At 44.0% G+C, this 18,490-nt stretch overlaps 2 protein-coding genes across 11 annotated transcripts in view; both read left to right on the top strand.

Annotated features, from left to right (window-relative positions):
• SCAMP5 (secretory carrier membrane protein 5) overlaps window positions 1–5,540 on the top strand; it is a 63,183-nt gene extending 57,643 nt beyond the window's left edge. For all 3 annotated transcript variants that reach the window (XM_072628356.1, XM_072628357.1, XM_072628355.1), the window contains one exon: window positions 901–5,540. In XM_072628356.1, coding sequence (XP_072484457.1) covers window positions 901–1,095 — 195 coding nt within the window. In that variant the 3' untranslated portion in view covers window positions 1,096–5,540. The remainder of the gene's footprint in view (window positions 1–900) is intronic.
• Window positions 5,541–8,384: 2,844 nt separating this feature from the next.
• The window catches only part of PPCDC (phosphopantothenoylcysteine decarboxylase), a 52,804-nt gene continuing 42,698 nt past the window's right edge, over window positions 8,385–18,490 (top strand). Inside the window, exons 1-2 of one of the 8 annotated variants that reach the window (XM_072628321.1) lie at window positions 8,385–8,546; window positions 15,632–15,845. In XM_072628321.1, the coding sequence (XP_072484422.1) occupies window positions 15,660–15,845 (186 nt within the window). In that variant the 5' untranslated portion in view covers window positions 8,385–8,546; window positions 15,632–15,659. The other 7 variants (XM_072628318.1, XM_072628316.1, XM_072628315.1 and 4 more) reach the window with 7 other exon arrangements.

Here is an 18,490-nt window from a genome sequence, read left to right as displayed (position 1 = left end):
ACGGGAGGTCTTAGGGGGCATTAGCCCATTTGGAGATAGATACTTAGGCCCCACACAGAAGAGAATGCTTACATTTGATGAGTTTGGGGTTTCATTTTAGTTCTGTGATTTTATTGGTTTAGGAAACTGCCCCAGGGAACTGCAGCTTTGGGATTGGCTGCCATTCTGCTGATAGTGTTTAGGTTTTCCAGAGTCTTGGGAATTTCAGCCATTTACTTATCTAGACTCTCCTAGCCAATGTGTGTTAGTGGCAGCATTTAACTTACTCACTGTTCCATTGCTGCTTTTCGTTTATTTGATGAGCCCCGTTAATTTTTTCTGGAGTCTGCTATAACATTTTTATTTGTAGATTGGCTCCAGTCTCATCTACTGCCCCTCCTCCACTTTGTGCCCCAGTCCTCCTTACCATCTCTTCTTTTCCCTTTCCTCTAAGCTGAGATTTATTGGCTCATAGAATTTGGAACCCAAAAGGAACCTTAACCTTGATTAAATTAGCATTGCCATTTTGTAGATAAGAAAACGGAAGCCCAGAGGGAGGTGATTTATGTTCACACAGGTATAGTAGAGCTAGGGGCAAAGCCACGATTCCTTTCCCATCTTGCCATCCTGTTCTCCCTTTCTAATCCTATTGAGCTTTCACACTTGTAGACAGAACATAATTTGGGAGCTAAGACTTCTGGGTTCTCATTGTAGTCAAGCCATTGACTTTCTTAGTACCTCTTTTCCTCGATGGGAAAAAAGAGAAACATCACCCTATTAGAGGAAAGGATGCCCATCTAGAAAGGCCTAGAACTTTGGGGCAGGAAAGTTTTGGTTTTTCTTTTCCCATAATCTTTTTCTCTCCCTCTCTTTCTTCTCCCTTCTAATCCCATCCTCCTCATCTCTGTCCTCTGACTACAGGTTCATAAATTCTACCGGGGCAGTGGTGGAAGTATAAGTAAAGCCCAAGAAGAGTGGACTACTGGAGCTTGGAAGAACCCACATGTTCAGCAGGCAGCCCAGAATGCTGCCATGGGGGCTGCCCAGGGAGCTGTGAGCCAACATCAGAATCCATACTCTGCTACCCCCAATTACACTTACTCCAATGAGATGTGAACAGGAGACTGGGAGGGCAGGAAAGGGGGAATAGTAGGAAGGCAGGGAGGGGAGAAGAGCTGATCTAAAGCTGCCTTCTGTCCATCTTGGTGATTAAGTTGGGGTTGCCCTTTCCTATCTTTTCCTTTCTTTCCCTACCTTTCTACTTTGTAAAAAGGAAAAGAATTACATATATATGTATATTTCTCCACCCACTGTCCCATCCCCATTTTCCCTCTGTGGTATCTGCAGAAGCCGTGGGTCCATGTGGCAGACGGTGCTATGTGGTAGTACCTGTGTGTCTGTGTTTCATTTGTGATCTAGTGTACAGTGGAAATGCCCATTGTCGTGGTGCTAAGTATGTTTTAGAATCAAGCCAATCCCCAGGGCCACAGCATTATGGTTTCCTACCCTCCTCTTGCCCAGCCTGGACCTCATCACCAACCTGATATGACTGCTAAGGACATCCTCCCTGCCTGACTTTGGAGTTGGACAGGGCTGTCCATTAAAGGCCAGCTTAGGATGCTGTTCCAATGGACTCCTGTCCATCCTGCCCTCTTTCTCTTGGAGCTGTTGACTGGGGGTGTGGGTAGGGGAGGAGGTATGAACTTCTGAGATATCTCCTCTTTACCACCCCTTAGCTCTTTCTCACTGCCATGGTGTCACGAGCTGGGGATGGTTTCTTCAGTGTGTTAGAAAATGACAGTATTCGTGTATGATTGCTGCACTACAGGGCTGAGTTAACTATCCCACCTGCCCCTCTTTTTCTTCAACTTAGCCTTTCTTTCTTCTTGCTGATTTTATATTTTGTTGCTTCCCATCTCTTGAACTCACCCCATTTCCTCCTTCCCTGTACCCAATGTGTATTTTTCCCTCGGCCTTCCTGAAATCTAATGTTTCAGACTGCATCCAAAATGGCCTGAGTCAGATGGTTCATTCCCTGCCTTTATCCAGGGCCGAAATGAGTGATACCTTATCCTTTTGTTGGTCTCCTGCCTGGTCTTCCCAAGCTAAGGGGAGCTGAGATGCCCCCAGTCCCACAAAGTGCTCTGCTGGCCAGGTGTGGGCATGAATGGTGGGTGCCCCATAGCCAGAAAGTGGATCTTTGGAACTCTTTAATAACTTTGTTTCATGACAGGAGAGAGAAGTAGCAGTCTTGGGGTGTAACTTGAATAGTGTGTGCATGCAGAATCTAGAAAAGTGCCCGTGACTTTGAGATCTCAGCCTGCAAAGACAGAGAGAAGAGACCAGCCTTAGACTGGGAACAGTTTTTCAAATGTCCATCAGAACAAAGCTGTGGCTTTCCCTGTCCCATAGTCCTTCTGGCATTCTCGCTTCTCTTCATTTTGACCCTTTTTTACTCCTTACCACTTAACCTGCCTGACCCCAGCAGTGACTTTCTGAGATTTGAGACCTATAATCAGGTTACCCTCTAGCCTGCTGAAATCCTGTCCATGCCAAAGGCTCCCTTATCTCTACTTACCCATGGCTGCTCAACCCTTCTTGTCCCTCCTTGATGTCCAGTGGCATTTACAGGTTATAGGGGGGGCAAAGCCAACTTCCTTTAGAGGGCAGACATTCAGTCACTTCTTGGCAGTTGATACAATCATCGTCTGGGACTAACAGGTAAAAGTGCAGCTTGAGTTGAGAGTGCTATGGTACACGCTCATATATCTGGAATGATCAGAGGCTCCTGCCCAGGGAGGCTAAACAGATTATATGCATCTAGCAATTGCTGGGGACATGAAGGAGACACAATCTGTTTTGACCTTTAAAACACCTTGGTAGCTGCATGGCATGATGGCTCCAGTCTGTAGGTCCAAGAGGAAGTGATGGGGCTTTGTCCTTGGCCTTGAATGTCTGCCCTACAATGGGAATTAAGGTCTCTGGTCTTCAGGTGTCCTCAACCCTTGACCCCAAATGGAAGTGAGGCAAATTGGGTTGTTTGGTTCATCAGAAAGCTTTTAATCATTCTTGATTGGGCTTCTTTCATGCACTCTGCATGACCAGAGACCTCCTTTGGGGACTCCCACTCCCCAGACACAGTCCCAGTCAGTCTGAGGGGGGAGAGATGGTAGTAGTATAGGGAAGCTGTGGTCAAATTGGGGAGACACAATTTCTACCCTTAAGTACTCCCTGCCCCAAGTCTGATGGGAAAGAAATAAGCCCTGTTTTCAACATGGAATCCCTTGTCAACTGGAATCTCTACTTTTGAAGAGTTCTTAAGGTCTAGATGCTGAGGAGACAAGACTCAGAACATTGACTATGGGCTTAGTCAAACAAATCTATAAAAACACATATGACCAACCTCAGATGGAAGCACTGCAGACAGAAAATAATTTCCAGCAGGAGAATTCTCTAGACTGTGGGGGCCTTCAAAATCAAGGAAATGCTGGCCACTGTAAATCTTACCAGCTGATGTTCTGAGTTCCTGCAGCTGAGTCATGTTCTAAGTCTCACTGTCTTTGGGGTCATCCTAATATCAGCCATCACTTGGAGAGAATTGTATGGGGCTAACAATACTTTTCCCTCTATGCCACAGAGGCTTCTTCCTACTTCCACCCCAGCACTGATGTTTGGCTCCTTGCTCAGCACAAAGGCCACAGTTTGGTCCTCTGTGTTTGGAGAAAATGAAGGTTGCAGGCTATGGACCATTCCCTTTAGGGTCAGATGGCAATAACTCTCCACCCACTCTCCTATCCTTGATGTCTCTCTGGTTGCTTTATATGCTGAATTCTGTATTGTGACCATCAGTCTTCTTTGTGAAGGGCATAGGAAAAAAAAAACCAAACCCATTCTGAATTTTAATCCTGTATATTCTATTAAAAGGAAATACTCCATCCAGTGGTGATATCCCTGTTTGTACCAACCTGCTCAGTATGATGCCTCTTATGTTTGCTCTCCTCCTCTGCTGCTTGTTGATCAATAGGGACCAGATGGAGGCTTTAGGCAGATCAGCCATCCTCCATCATGCAGCCCTGGTTGATAATCTCCCAGATACTCTGGGTCCTTTGTTTATCCTTTGTGTGGCTATGTGATCACTTGACATCTGAGTGCCCTTTCCAGAAGTGAATCTATTTGTGCTATTGTCAGATTTATTAAGCCTCTGGGGCTCTGGGCCCCTGTCTTGCCATGGATTAACACAGGCAAATTCAAGATCCTTTTGGAGTCTCTTTTGGGTTCTACATACTTAGGGAGCCAACGATCTCTTGTAAGAACTGGAAACTGCATGGGAAGACTTTGTTTAAACTGGTTCCCAAGTTTGGGTCTATAGATATCGAGTTCCCCCTTCCTATTATTGCTTCTTTCCATAGGACAATAAGATACTAATTTAGGAACCCAGGGTGACTGGGTTGGAGAATCACATATTTTAGAATGTTAGAACTGAAAGGGGGCTTAGAGACCATCTCATCCAACCTGTTGCATTTTAGAGATGTGGAAACAGTCCTAGAGAGAGGAAGTCATTCACTGAAGGTCACATAACTAGCGAGTGGCAAAATCAGGATTCAGCCCATCATTTCTGGGCTCTTAGTCTCGTGCTTGCTTCTCAAGACCCCCATGTTTTCTTTTCCCCATGAGACCAGACAAATGCTATTCCTTCCTCTGCCTCATAGCAGAAAAGGACTATAGAGTAAACCGGTAAGTTGTCCTTCCCTTCTCCTATGTCCGCAGCCCCAGATTCCTGGTGCTGATGGTACTTTTAGAAAACTTGTGACTTGCTTTCTGTCTGATAACCCCAAAAGATCCCTTCAATGCAGCATGAGGTCATTTTCCCTCAAGCCTGCTTCCTGTGGGGCTCATCATTTCACTGGGACTTTTACCTAATACTCTGTCTGCCATATTCACTTTGCATTTCTTCCCAGAGTTCTCTCTGCTCAGACCTGCTGGAGACCATAGGCCAAGCAGTGATTTTAGGCTAACAAATGGGCAGGTCTTTGGCTAGAAGCCTAGTCCTGTGTCTAAGGCCCAGTCCATTGGGTCTGCCCTAGTCTACCCTCCCAGGGAGTGGGGGCTCTGGTTCTGGGTATCTATGCACTTCTTTGCCCCAATCCCTGGAAGGGCTGGAAGGGCTGACATTCTCTCCCACCTTTGTAGCTTCTCTGAGAGGCAGGTGGTCCCTCTCTTCCTACACTCTGAACTAATCTAAGAGGTAGGTACTTCTTGTCTGACATGGGCAAAGGGAAAGGAGCTCCAATGTAGGCCTAGAGCAGAGGTCAGGGTGGGGTGGGGGGGTTGGGGGAAGGAGTGTTCTCTGGTCCCTTGTCAGCGCCTGGCCATCTGGAGAATAACTGAATTTTCTTTTTGTCCTGACACCCTCCATTAGACAGAAGGTATTTTTATGTTACTCACTGGGGGTTGGCCACATTCCCTGTACCAATCCCCACTTTGAGCCATTCTGTATTTGTCTCTGGTAATTGAATGTCAACTCTGTAGACTTATTAACAATAAACAAGAATCATCTGGCACCTTGGATTCACACTGTGCCCTTTGTCCTTAGGTGGAGCTCATTATACCTAGCTCATTACTGGGCTCATCATCATCATCATCATACTTGGATTTTTTTTTTTCAGGATTCTGTGTATGCAGGTTGAACAAATGACAAATCCAGTCTGCCTTCAGCCCTAGACAGTCAACACACAATTGATTAAACACTTAATATGTGCCAGGCCCCATGCTAAATACTGGAGACAGAGTCAAAAACACTGTCCCTCTCTTGAGCTCACATTCTAATGGTGGAGATGATAATCTGCTATGTACATAGGAGATATACAGAGTAGATGGAAAGGAACGTTAGAACGGAGGCACTAATTGAATTTGGGGGGGACAAGGACTGAAAAAGGCCTCCTGCGGAAGGTGGGATTTGAGTTGAGTCTTGAAGGAAGCCAGGGAACCTAGGAGTCAGAGGTGAGGAGGGAGAACATTTCAGGTATGGGGGAGAGTCAGGGGTAAAGCCATGGAGTTGGAAGATGAAGAGTCATGTGTGAGGAATCTCAAGTAGAATTCTTGGTGGGAGTAAAATGTGAAAAAGACTGAAAAAGTAGGAAGGGTCCAGGTTTAGGATTTCATATTTGGCGCTGTAGGTAATAGGAAATCATTGGGGTTTATTGAGTAGGAGGGATGCCATGGTGAAAAGTGAACTTTTGGAATATCACTTTGCTAGCTGAGTGTAGGAAGCCTTGGACTAGGTAGAGACCTGAGGCAGGAGAGCATCCAGAAGACCATTGGAAGAGTCCAGATGAGAGGAGATGAGGGCCTTAATTAGGATTGTGGCTATGGGAGTGAAGAGAAGGGTACATACATGAGAAATATTTTGAAGGTAGAAACAATAAGGTTTGATAACAGGTTGGCAAGTGGGGTGACTGAGACTGAGGAGTTGAGGATTACATTCAAGCCTGGGTGACCAGGAGGATGGTGGTGCCTTTGACATTAAAAGGAAGTTCAGAAGAGGTAATGAGTTCTGACTTGGGCATGTTGAATTTGAAATGCCTGTGGGATAGATAGTTCAGGATGTCCAAAAGGCAAATGTTGTGGGACTAGACCTCAGAAGAGAGACCTAGAGTTAGATATGTAGATCTGGGAATTACCTGCATATGAAAATTGAACCCATGGAAGCTGAAGGGTGCACCAAGTGATATAGTATGGAAGGAGAAGAAAAGAGGATTCAGGACAGAGCCCTGGGGGGCTTCCAGGGTGAGTGGGTCTAACCTGAGTGAAGAATCAGTGAAGGAAACTGAGGAAGGGTCAGACAGGAGAACCAGCAGAGTGGCATCATGGAAACCAAGAGGAAATGATGCAGAGAAGGATGAGATTGAGAAAAGGTCATTTGATTTGTCAGTTAAGAGCTCACTGGTAAACTTGGAAGAAGGCAGCTTGAGTTGAATATTGAGGATGGAAGGCAAATTTCAGAAGCTTTAAAAGAGAATCAGTAAAGAGAAAGTAGAGGCACTGAGTTTAGATTATCTCAAGCAGTTCAGCTGAGGAGAGGTGTTAGCTATTAGGTGATAGCCAGTAGGGATAGTTGGAACAAACAGGGCTTGATCAGCAGAACCCAGAGTTCTGTGTCCTTCCATTGCAGGGTAGACCTGGCCTATGGACTTCTGCATTTAGCATGTTGGACAGTGTACAGGTTTTCCTTACAAATGAGACCTGTCTGGAGCATTCAGAACTCTTAGATGTCCTTTGCAAGGGGACATTTCTGGTGCCCCAAAGAGCTAAATGTCTTAGGGTGGGGTGGAACAGGGAGGGGCAGAGGATTTGGAAAATACATTCCATTGACCAAAATATGTAACTTGTGACTGAAAATTTGGAGGGGACAGAACCTTACCTCACCAATTTGGACAGCACTATAAAGAACAGAAACATTCCTGATCTCCTAAGCTCACCCTCTGAATGGGAAGATGTCAGATCATGGTGTAATCATGAGAAAAAAAATATGTATATATTATACACATATACATATACATGCACACATGCAACACATAGGCACAGAGGTAGAGATATATGTATCTATATATAAAGAGATGTATGTGTATGTATATATGTATATATATTCGAGTATGTGCATATTTTAAATATATATATAGTTATAGAAGGACAAGGATGTAATAACTGAAAAGGGTTCATTAGGGAGAGCTTCCTGAAAAGGGTGAGTGGTCTTGGGGGTACCTGGGGATCTGGGTAGGGAACCACTTGTTCGTGGCAAAAATTGTGCAGCCACTCAGTGGGCAAGTATTTACTAGGTACCTCCATGGCTAATTAAATGTAAGGACGGCCCGAAGACTTGGATCCCTTGCATTGTAGATGTTCCTGGAGCTGCAAGTTCTAGTGGTAAAACCTGTTCAGTGCTAAACTCTGTGTATTGAATCCTAAATACTGGAGGAGCCCAGAGATAGGAGAGCTAAGTGAGAGACTTTTGCGAGTCAAGAACCATTGATTAAGCTCCTACTATGTGCCTGGCACAATGCTAAGCAGTGGAGATACAAAGAGAGGTAAAAACATTCCCTGCCCTCAAGGGGTTTACGGTCAAATGGGGGAAAACAACGTGTCAATAACTGGGCACATGCAAGATGTGTCCAGAGTAGATAGAAAGTAATCTACAAAAGGCAGAGCGGTCACTGATGAATTTGCGCATGTGACTTGTACTCTTATTAAATGGTCAAAGACCATCAGCAAACCACGTTGTAATCTGCAGTTCCCCAACCGTCAGATTGCAAGAACTTTATAAAGGTGTAAAGAGGAAACCGGCTTTGAAGTCCAGGTGGGCGTGGATTCCTCCCCAGGGACTCGGGAGTCCGAGCCTGCGCAGTACATTTTCCCAGGCTAGAGATTCTGAGGCTGACTACCGAGTAATAAACTACAACTCCCATGAGGCTGTGACATCTCTCGCGAGTTTAGTAGCCTGGGGTTACGGGCTTGGGAACTGAAGGATCGCGAGATTTGGAGGCCCGACGGGAGGCGTACCTGGCGCGGGGGTGAGGCCTAAAGCGAGTTGGTTCCTGATGGGGCAGGGGGACGTAGGTGGTCTGATTTGGGGGGCGGTTGTAGGATCTCAGCTGGGAGGGGCCTTTGGGATCACAGAGTCATTTAACAGGTGGGGAAAGTGAGATGCAGAGAAAAAGGGAGAGGGAGGGGGAGGGGGAGAGGGAAAATGAGTCACCCAGGGAGCGGAAGCCCTCGGTGGGGGGAGGGGTCTTCATTTCCACCTGGGGGAAGGAGAGGGTGAAAGTTCGCACCCAAGGGCGCTCCGTGACCTTGGGCAGCCCCGTCGGGCCTCAGTTTATATAGAATACAAATAATATAGGACTCTTATTTAATGTATAAACAGTAGTTATTATTAACTTATCCCACTGAAACCATGGGATCGTAGATACGGAGATGAATGTATCATCAATTATCAGTTTTAAATTATACATGTATGTGTGTGCATACACACACATTATATATATAAATAATAATATATTTGTATTATATAATATATAAATATGTGTATCTATATATCTATATCTATATATAAATCATTTCAAATCAAATGAGATATGTGCCAAGCACTTGGCAAACCTTAAAGGGGCAATATTATAGTGCTCGAAGGTTCATGTGCGTGGTGCTTGACATTCTCATTGGAGCTGTAAAAATGCTAGTTATTATTTATTATCTCCATTGAAATCATAAGATCCTAGCTCATTTGATCCTCACAACAACTCTTTCAAATATTCTGCACATTTTACAGAGGTGGAAACTGAGGCATACAGAAATTAAGTGACTTGCCCAAGATCACACTGCTAGTAAGGGTTTGAGGCTGGACTGCCTGGTAAATCGATCTATTTACCAAGTATTCCCCTTACTTCCTTGACAAGCTCCTACCTCCTTGGGAGTAAGTATACCCCAGGCTGGGAACTTCTGGTTTAGGGGATTGGGGAATATATGTGGGAAAATACTTTGGGAAAATTAAGTGTGTTCTCTGAATCTAAGACCTGGTGTAGCAGCAAGCACCCTGACATATACAGGAGGGCCTGCTGTACAGGTTCTTAGATCTGCTTTTCTAAAAGGAAAGCAACTTTTGAGGGGTCAGCAATCTACTTTAATTACATTCACCAACAGAAAAAATACAAGCAGAAAAATAAAGACCAACAGACATCACAGATCAACAGACAGATCCAACTGTCTGACCATACATACATATATGGTTACCAGAGAGAGAAGAGAGAAGCACCAACATATGGGTTTTCAAAGCCTGGAGGCTCCCTAGCTGCTACCCATAGTCATCAAGCACATGAACCTTCTTTCAAGCCCCTAAAGCAAAACCTCATCTTGGAGTATGTATACACTTTTCAGAGCCAGATGGCATCACAACCCTTGGGACCCAGTGCCTCACTGAACAAACAGCTTCCCTTAATTGGCTTCAGGTGAGGCTTTTTAATGGAGAGAAGATCTTTAACATTACACCTGGAAAAGTGGAAAGATCCCTGGGTTTGATATTAGGAAGCCTGGATTCATATCCAACCACATTTAGTAGCAGTGGGACCATGGACAAATAAATCTCTAACTTTTCTGTGTCTCAGTTTCCCCAATACCTGAGTATCTGTCTCAGATGTGAGATTCAAGTGAAATAATTCAACTTTTACTAAATTCGTACTGTGTGCCAAGCACTACTGAGGAGCTGGGAGATATGAAATCAAAACGGAAATGTCCTGTACTGTCAAACTGTTTACTTATACTTAGTCTATATAAATGTCAGTTATGAATCACTGGAAGTCAAATCACAGATATTGTGTATAAGAGCTCAGCTTCATACCCGGGACCTCTAATTCCAAGTCAGGTAAGTTCCCTTTCCACTAGACTAGGCTAGATAGCAAAAACTTGCTAACTGCCCTATTAGGCTGCTGGGGTAAGGCATTTATGTATCTTATGCAAATCCTGAAAATTAACGTTCATACTGTTATTGTCACTGAAACTTCAAGTCTTCAGTGGCATACCTGCCCCTCATAGACCTGATGTTAGAAAGTGACTTTAAAATTGATTTAAGTTCAACCTTCTCATTTTATATAGATGAAGAAAAGGAGAGGTTAAGGGACTTGCTTAAGCAGGGTCACCCAGGTGGTGAGTATCCGAAGCTTGTGATGTGGAGAGCAGAATCATTAAAAATATGTTCTTAAATTATGTACATTTATAAATGTAATATTTACATACTCATAATGTGTTACACTGTTCAGCAGGATAAGATTCAGACAGTCTCCAGTTGGGAGTCACCCTCACTCAGTGGCTTAAAGGGTTAGACTGACTTTTTAAGAAATACATCATTTGCTTGGCCTTAACTTTTATTGGCCAATGAGGTGGTCCAGGATTTCCTGCTGTGAGAGTAGGCCACCTCCATGCATATTTCTAGATGTATGTGGAGTAGCTTACATACCAGTGAGTCATAGAGTGACTCATTTAGGAAGTAGTTTTGATTCAAAAACATTTTTGTGTGTCCAATGGGCTTCTCTAAGACAGATTGTTGGCTTAAGGAAGGATACTGCACCTTTGGAATTTCTGGATCTCCTGATCATTTCCTTGCAGAAAGGAATATCTGAAGCCCAGGACACCTGTTGTCTCTGGTTGTCCACTGGGAGGCATCATCTATTTTCTTTTTTTGACCTTTTGTTGTTCATAGCAATCTCCAGAGGTCATTTAAGTCAAATCTATTACCTTCTCCTTATCAAAAACTACGCTTCTATGCCCCTTTCCAGCCAGGTACTCTCATGCTTACCCCCTTCTCTGAGGCCAGATGCTATCCCTGCCAGGAAGTATGAAGAGATATCATAACAGACACTGGCTTTTGGTACAGTAACAGTAACATCTAAACATTCATGTAACACTTTATATCTTACAAAGCAGGTAACTTATATACAATGTTATTTCATTTGATCCATATGTCTCTGGTAAGGTACACAGGGTAGGCCTCATTACTCCCATTTGATGGATCAGGAAACAGGTTCAGAGAGGGTGACTCATCTCGAAGGTCTTATCCAGATTTGATAGTCTCTGAGTCTGACTTAGTAAATGTTAGAGCCAGAACTCAAAACCAGGCATCTTGACCCTTTTTTCAGAAGTAAACAAGCTGAAGGAGACACTTTATACACTGAGAGCAATCCCTGTGTCAACCCAAAATTATAGTCTCCATATATGTTGAACCATCATGTGGGAAAGAAATTTCTTAATAAGATAGGTTATAAATACAATAAGATAAGAGAATGTCAAGGTGTCAGTTGAAATTATAAATCCAGGATGTCTGTGTTTCTTTTATCATTAACATGACATAATACAACATAAGAAAACATAATACAAGTCCCATTATTCAAGATAGTGTCCAATTCAAGGCACCTTGATTTCAGTTAGCCAACTGTTGAAACTTGAGCCAAGAATTTTCACCTTACGTGGCACTGGAGGTTGTGAGAGTACTTAAACCTGCATGAACCTGCATCTTTATGGCCTGACCTGGGAGGGGGCAGGATAATAGAGCTTAGGGAATCAAGGTTCTACCTTCAAAATCTTGGGGCACTGCACCCTTACCCCATTGTGTCAATACCTGAATCCAGCAGGATCAGGATGTTGTAACAGCTTAATTGACTTGGTATTTAATTTTAATTTAAAGTAAATACAGACTAATGGCCATAAACTCTCAGCCTGGAAGCACAGAAATCATGTTTCCATCATTGCCCTGCCTCTGTGCCCATTGTAATCATAAGATAATAGCTCGAGACCAGGAAGGAACTTAAGATGTCAGCTGAGTCCAGCCCCCTTGTTTATAGAGGAAGAGCTGAGGCAAAGGGAGTGTCTTGGCCAAGGATAGGCTGCCAGAAGCATCCTTGCCTTGAGAATCTTGCTGTGGTATCTTGTGTTTGCCCTCCATTGCTGAAGAAGACCATGCCATCAGAGAAATGATGACATGACTTGCACTTGACTTTGTTTTGAGTGAGGGAGGACCATGGAGGTCACCAGCCTCACTTCTCCAGAGCCATCTGAATCCAGTGATCAGATATTCCTCAGGATGACTGGAGATGACCCAGGATACACTGGGAGACCTTGGGCCCTTTAGGCCAAGGTCTTTGCAGGTACTCACTTAGGGTGAGGCAACAAGCATTATTTTAAGCCAAATGATTTGTAACTACTCCCATCTCTCCTATTTCTGCAGATTTGACCCAGGGCAATAGAAAGGTTTTCTATGAGGAAGGGAATCTAATTCTGGGACAATTTGTTTTTGTCTTTGTTTCCCCAATGCCTACTACAGTATCTGGCACTTAATAAAAACTTACTGGTTTATGAATTGGTGGAACAAGCATTTATTTATTAAGCATTTACTATGTGCAAGGAATAGCCATAGAACGTGGATCTAGAGGTAGAGACTGGACCGAGAAGTCCAGGGTGAGGAAATACCCTCTACTTGGGCAGGACTCTCTCTGGTTTGAGTTGTTTAGAGCCCTGAGACAGTCAGTGACTTTCCTGGGGTCACACTCTAGGGTCAGAGGAGGATAGGCTTCTCCTGGCTTCAGAGTTGGCCCTTGAGCTGTGTCCCATCTGCCCTGGGGGATACAGAGACAAACAAGAAGGCTCTTCTCTCCGCTGGGTAGGGGGATGGAAGGCAAGAGGCAGACAGTATATCCAGAAATCCATCAGTACAGGGACTACAAAGTATTTTTTTCAGACAGGGCCGAGCACTCACACCTGGGTACTGAGACAAAACAGTCTTGCTGGTTCATTGTGTTAGGGAGGGGCCCAGTTCTGGGGAGGAGACTGAAGAAAGAAAAGACTGGCTTCCTGCCCTTAATCTGAATTGATTTCTCCAGTCACCTGCTCCCGAGAGGTGGTGATGATGATAACACGATGTGAAAAAACTCTTGAGACACTGAGATGAAGCCCAGTCCCCAAACAGAAACCGAGAGCTCCTCTCTACTCTTGCTCAGTCTGACTGACATTGGCTTCAGGTTTGGGGTACAGCCTTTGGTTGTTTCCCCTAAAGCACAGAATCCACTTCTTCTTTCCCTTGGGATGGCAAGGAGGGGGGAGTGTCTTATTGTCAGGAGGACAAGCTGCAGAAGTGCTGGGAATAAGCAGGCTCTCCCACCAGCAGGCAAGACTGGCTTTCCCAGCGCAGCTGTTTGAATGACTCCCTGTACCCTAGCAGTGGTTACTTATGTTTAAAAGAAGATAGATTGTTTCCTTTTGTTTTTACATCATCATAATACAGTCATGTCTGCATTCCGAGTCTTCCTTGATTACAACTATGAGCTGAGCCTCCCTCACCCCATTACTTTGTGTTTTCTTATCTGTGTACATGTTGCTTCCTCTAGAATATAAACCTCTTTCAGGCTGGGCCTGTTTTTACTTTCCATTTGACTTCCTTTGTCTGTCTTTCACAAATCTTGTCTGTTGAACTGGGTATCATCCTTCCCAGTTCCACAGCAGGACTGAACCCTGCCTTGTCACAAAGAACCTCCCTCCCCTCCCCCAAGCCCTCCAAACAAATGGAAAACAAAACAAAACAGCCCCTTGACAGGCAGTGTAAATACTACGTATTTCATCCTGCATCAGATGTTTCTTTCAATTCATATCATCCATTTCTTATTACTCAGTCATCTTTTAGTACATTCATTTGGTGGTTAGCTTTTCAACTGGGCAGTCCTACCCATGTCTCTACCCCTGGGGCAGCATATTCCAGGCTAAAAGGCCACTGGTATTTTGAAGACCTTGTCACTGATAAGTTATATCAGGCTGGCACTAGCTTGCACTACACATGATAATGCAGCGCTCTCAACTACTGCTCTGAAAAGTCTGACCTCTTGAGATCTTTATGGGAAAAGGAGATTGTAGAAGCCCAAAGAGCCAGAAAATAATTTGTGTATAAATTCTCTTTGCCTGCGCCACTTTTTGTTAGAAGTTTGGGTGTAGGGAGGTGTCAGGCAGGGGTTTCTCTTCCTTACAGATGACCATGGGGAGCCAGAGACTGTTAGGAGAGAAGGTAAGTTCTCCAGTGGGCATCCAGTTTCTTCCATGGCAGGTTCTTTAGATGTTGTTAAGTTCAGTTCTATGGTGTTGTGTTTCCATTTATTCAACAAGCATTTTACTTTATTAGGCATCTACCACTTGCAGTGTACTATGGGATATAAAGGCAAAAAAGGAAATAGTCCCTACCCTTAAGGTGCTTAAATTCTGTTGGAATCTTCCTTTTGCTCACAACTCTCCAATGTTGAGCTCTTCGGCTTTAAATTTAGCTTATGATCCATATTAGCACTGTAGGCCACATCATCTTGTTCAGAGATGGTTTCTTATGTGTATGAATCTTGTCCCCACATATTGTAAGCTCTGTGAGAGAACTATATATCCTATCATTACTTTCACAGGGCCTAGTAGTTATTCAGTAGATGATCATTAGGTGACTGGCTTTTCTTGGTCCTTTTCCAGCAAAATTTGCAGGTTTTGACATGGTAGCCTTTGACCCTCTTCAGTCACAGAAGTTCAGTTCAATTCAACAAACATTTATTAAGCACTTGTTGTATGCTATCCTATTTACTGAGGATACTGAGATAATGAAATAATCCCTGCTTTATTTTGGGGAAGAAACCACATGTACATATATAAGTAAACATAAAGTAGCTTCTAGGGAGAGAATCTAGGCCTAATGTGAAGGGCAGTTTGTTAATAATGGAACAAGAGTTTCAGAGGGCACAATGTTAGGATAAGGAAAACTAGGACTTCTGGAGGCATGGGGCTGGCATGGATGGCATATTAAGTGGTGGGGAAAAAACAAGCAGAAAAACCCAGGATGACTCCCTACCAATAAGAGTGTCCCAGAGGAATTTAGGAATTTGGAAAGACTGTATCAGCTTGCTTCCCAACCAAAAGTGGTGTTTGCCTCTCTGGTGTTGGCAGAGTGCCTCTCTGTACAGTGTTTTCCTCTTTAAATATGCTGTTTACAAACATAAACAAGGTTTCTGGCTGCAATTTTTAGCCCCCGTTGGGTGGTTCTGACTCTCTTTGTCAGGGATGAGAACTGAAAATATGGTCTTTCCTCTGTCTTTAGGTCCTGCACATTGCTGCCACGGTACCTCATGGAGTCTAGGGCTTGTCGTTCTCCAGAGCCTGATGCTTTTGTAGTTCAATCTGAGCCAGTGCCTGCATCTGGAACAGCTATATCTTCAATGAAGAAAAATATCCATGTTCTTGTGGGAGTCACTGGGAGTGTGGCTGCCTTAAAGCTGCCTCTTCTGGTTGCTGGACTTTTAGAGATTCCAGGGGTAAGTGTCACCAAATAAAGTTTTGGGTGACCTCATGAGAAAGAGAAGGCCCCTGTCCCTCTCCCGATATCACTTAGGATGAATTGTTTAGGTGCCAAGGTTAAAGGGAGTTTGGAGTCTTTCATCCATTAGTTGAAAAAGTTGTCTCTCCTATTAAATTGTGAGCTCCTTGAGGGCAGGGAGAGCTGTTTTGTCTTGCTTTGTTTCTCCAGCTGCTTCACAGAGCTACTGTCACATAATAAGGTAAATGCTTCTTGACTGTATGATTGTTTTGGGTGCTTGGAATCTGCTTTAGACATTAAATGGACATTTATTAATTGCTTATATGTGCCTGACACTGAGATAAGGCTGGGGATTCAAAAACAAGCAAAAAGAAAGACAGTCTATGAGCTGAGAAGGGAAGGAGGTAGGTGAGAGTAACCCCTCTGAGATGCATGGTTTGGAAGTCAGGAAGTCAGGAATAGGGCTGGGGGGGTAAGAAAGGCTATCATAGGCCCCTCCACAAAGTGTAGGCCCAAGGAGGAACACAGCAGTGGGAGAAGGGAGGGAGGCTTTTTGGTGGGGTATTCTAGATTGAAAAGACCAAATGGATGATTCAGTGTTCCAGAGGGAAATTCCTGGATGAGATAGCAGCAGAGGCATGGCCTGTAAGAACTAGTATACCAAAAGGGTGTAATGGCGTAGTGTTTGCTACCGTAATGAATGATAGGGGAATTTGGAAAAGGGAAACTTGGATGTGGGGCTGAGTAATCAGGGCATCAGAGGATCACAGCATTTTAAAACTCAGAGATATTAAATAGAGATCCTGCAGTTAAATTTGCTTCAACTGCACAAGCATCTATTAAGTGATTACTGCATGCCAGCACAGTGCTGAAAGCTGGGGAGGCAAAGAAAGGCAACAATGATCCCTGTTCTCCAGGCATGTGTATCCTGATTTGTATTTAGCATATGAATAACCAAGTAGCAGGGGAAACAAACCCCAAATCAAAAAAGTTCCTGGCCTCAGGGAGCTCAGCTCATTCAGTAACAGTAATCATTCACTTTCATTTGTGTAGCTCTTTATTATTGGTACCACATTTTCATGTACATTTCTCATTTAGTTCTCTGGGTGCCCCGGGAAGGTAGGTGGAGCAAGAATTATTGCCCCATTTTAAAGACTGTGAACCAGACTTGAGAAGGAAAATGACTTGCTCCCAAAAAGGCATACTGGTAGTAAGTGTCTGGCCTGACCTAGAACGCAGGTTCCCTGAGTCTCAGAGCTGTGGTCCTCTCTGCCGTGCTGATGCTGATTTCATACCACTGTGGTTTGTGAAGGAGGTAAGGCTTGAAGCCCAGAGATGGTGGGGGATGCAGGGTTTTTTGGAGGTCTTGGTAAAGATGGAAACCAGCTCAATTCAACCAGCAGCCTCTCAGCTTGGGGCCTTCTTCATCTCCTTTTGACTGAGTGCTTAGACTTCCAGTTGGTTTTCTGTCTATACATAGATTTTGAGCCTAAGGAGATCTCAGAGGTTATCCAGTTATTCAGGAAATGAAGGTTCAGAAGGATTAGTGATTTGCCCATCATCATACGGCTAGTAAATGTTATAGCCAGGATTTGAACCTAGACCCTCCACCTCAAAGTCCAACGTGCTGTCTGCTGTACACAGCTGTCGGATCAATCTTCCTAGCTCAGAGTTCTATTTCGAAATCTCTAGGTCCTCCCTACTGTCTGTACAATAATAATAGCTGACATTTTACAATTATTGCTATTATTATTATTGCTGTTATTATTATAATAGTATAAACACCCAACTCCTTAGCTTGGTATTTAGGATTCTCCAGAACATGACACCAACTAAATTCAGTGAAAATTTGTAACTAAATGCCTACTATGTGCAAAGATAAAAACGAAAAAAGAAACAGACAATAGAGGAAGGGAGGGAGGGAGCACTCTCAGCTAGGAACAGCAGAAAAAGCTTCCCACTGGAGGGAGCGCCAGAACTGAACCTTGGTGGAAGAGGCAGGAGTGAGGAGGGAATGCATTCTGGGCATGGTAGAAGGCAATGAAGCATTGAATTCAGAGAATGGCACTTGGACCATATGGCAGGAGTGGAGTGAGTTACATGGAGGAGAGTAAGGTGAAGTAAACCTAGAAGAACTGACTGCAGCTAGATTGTCATTACACACTTGGCTGAGGGGTTTGAATTTTGTCCTAGAAATAATCAAGAGCCCTGAAGATTTGTGAGGAGTGGAGGGACATTGTCAGGAAAGTTGATTTTTGGCAGCTGTGAGAAGGATGAGTTAGAGAGGGTGGGCAGGGTGGGGGACCTGCAGGCTTGAGGCCACATATGGTCTTCTAGGTCCTTGGGCTTGGCCTTTTGACTTTATTAAGGAAATTGGTTCTGTGAAGTTTGGATTCAGTCAAAGGGCCACAGATTCCCCACCCCTGGAGAAGCTGGAAACAGAGAGACCAATTAAGAAGGTATTACAGTAGTCCAGGTGAGAGGTGTTGATGGTCTGGCCGGATTGATCACTGTTGCTTTCTGATCCCTCATACAAACTCTGGTTTAACCAGACTAGTCTAGTAATTTTTCCCATAAAATGCTGTGTTAATTCCTATGTTCTAGCCTTTGCTTCTGCCATTTTTCTTTTTTAAAGAGGTCTTA

This window comes from Notamacropus eugenii, chromosome 1 (assembly GCF_028372415.1).
Source record: "Notamacropus eugenii isolate mMacEug1 chromosome 1, mMacEug1.pri_v2, whole genome shotgun sequence".
Classification (NCBI taxonomy): Eukaryota; Metazoa; Chordata; class Mammalia; order Diprotodontia; family Macropodidae; genus Notamacropus; species Notamacropus eugenii.
The sequence above is the reverse complement of the archived record's forward strand: the minus strand, read 5'-3'. Positions and strand labels throughout refer to the sequence as shown.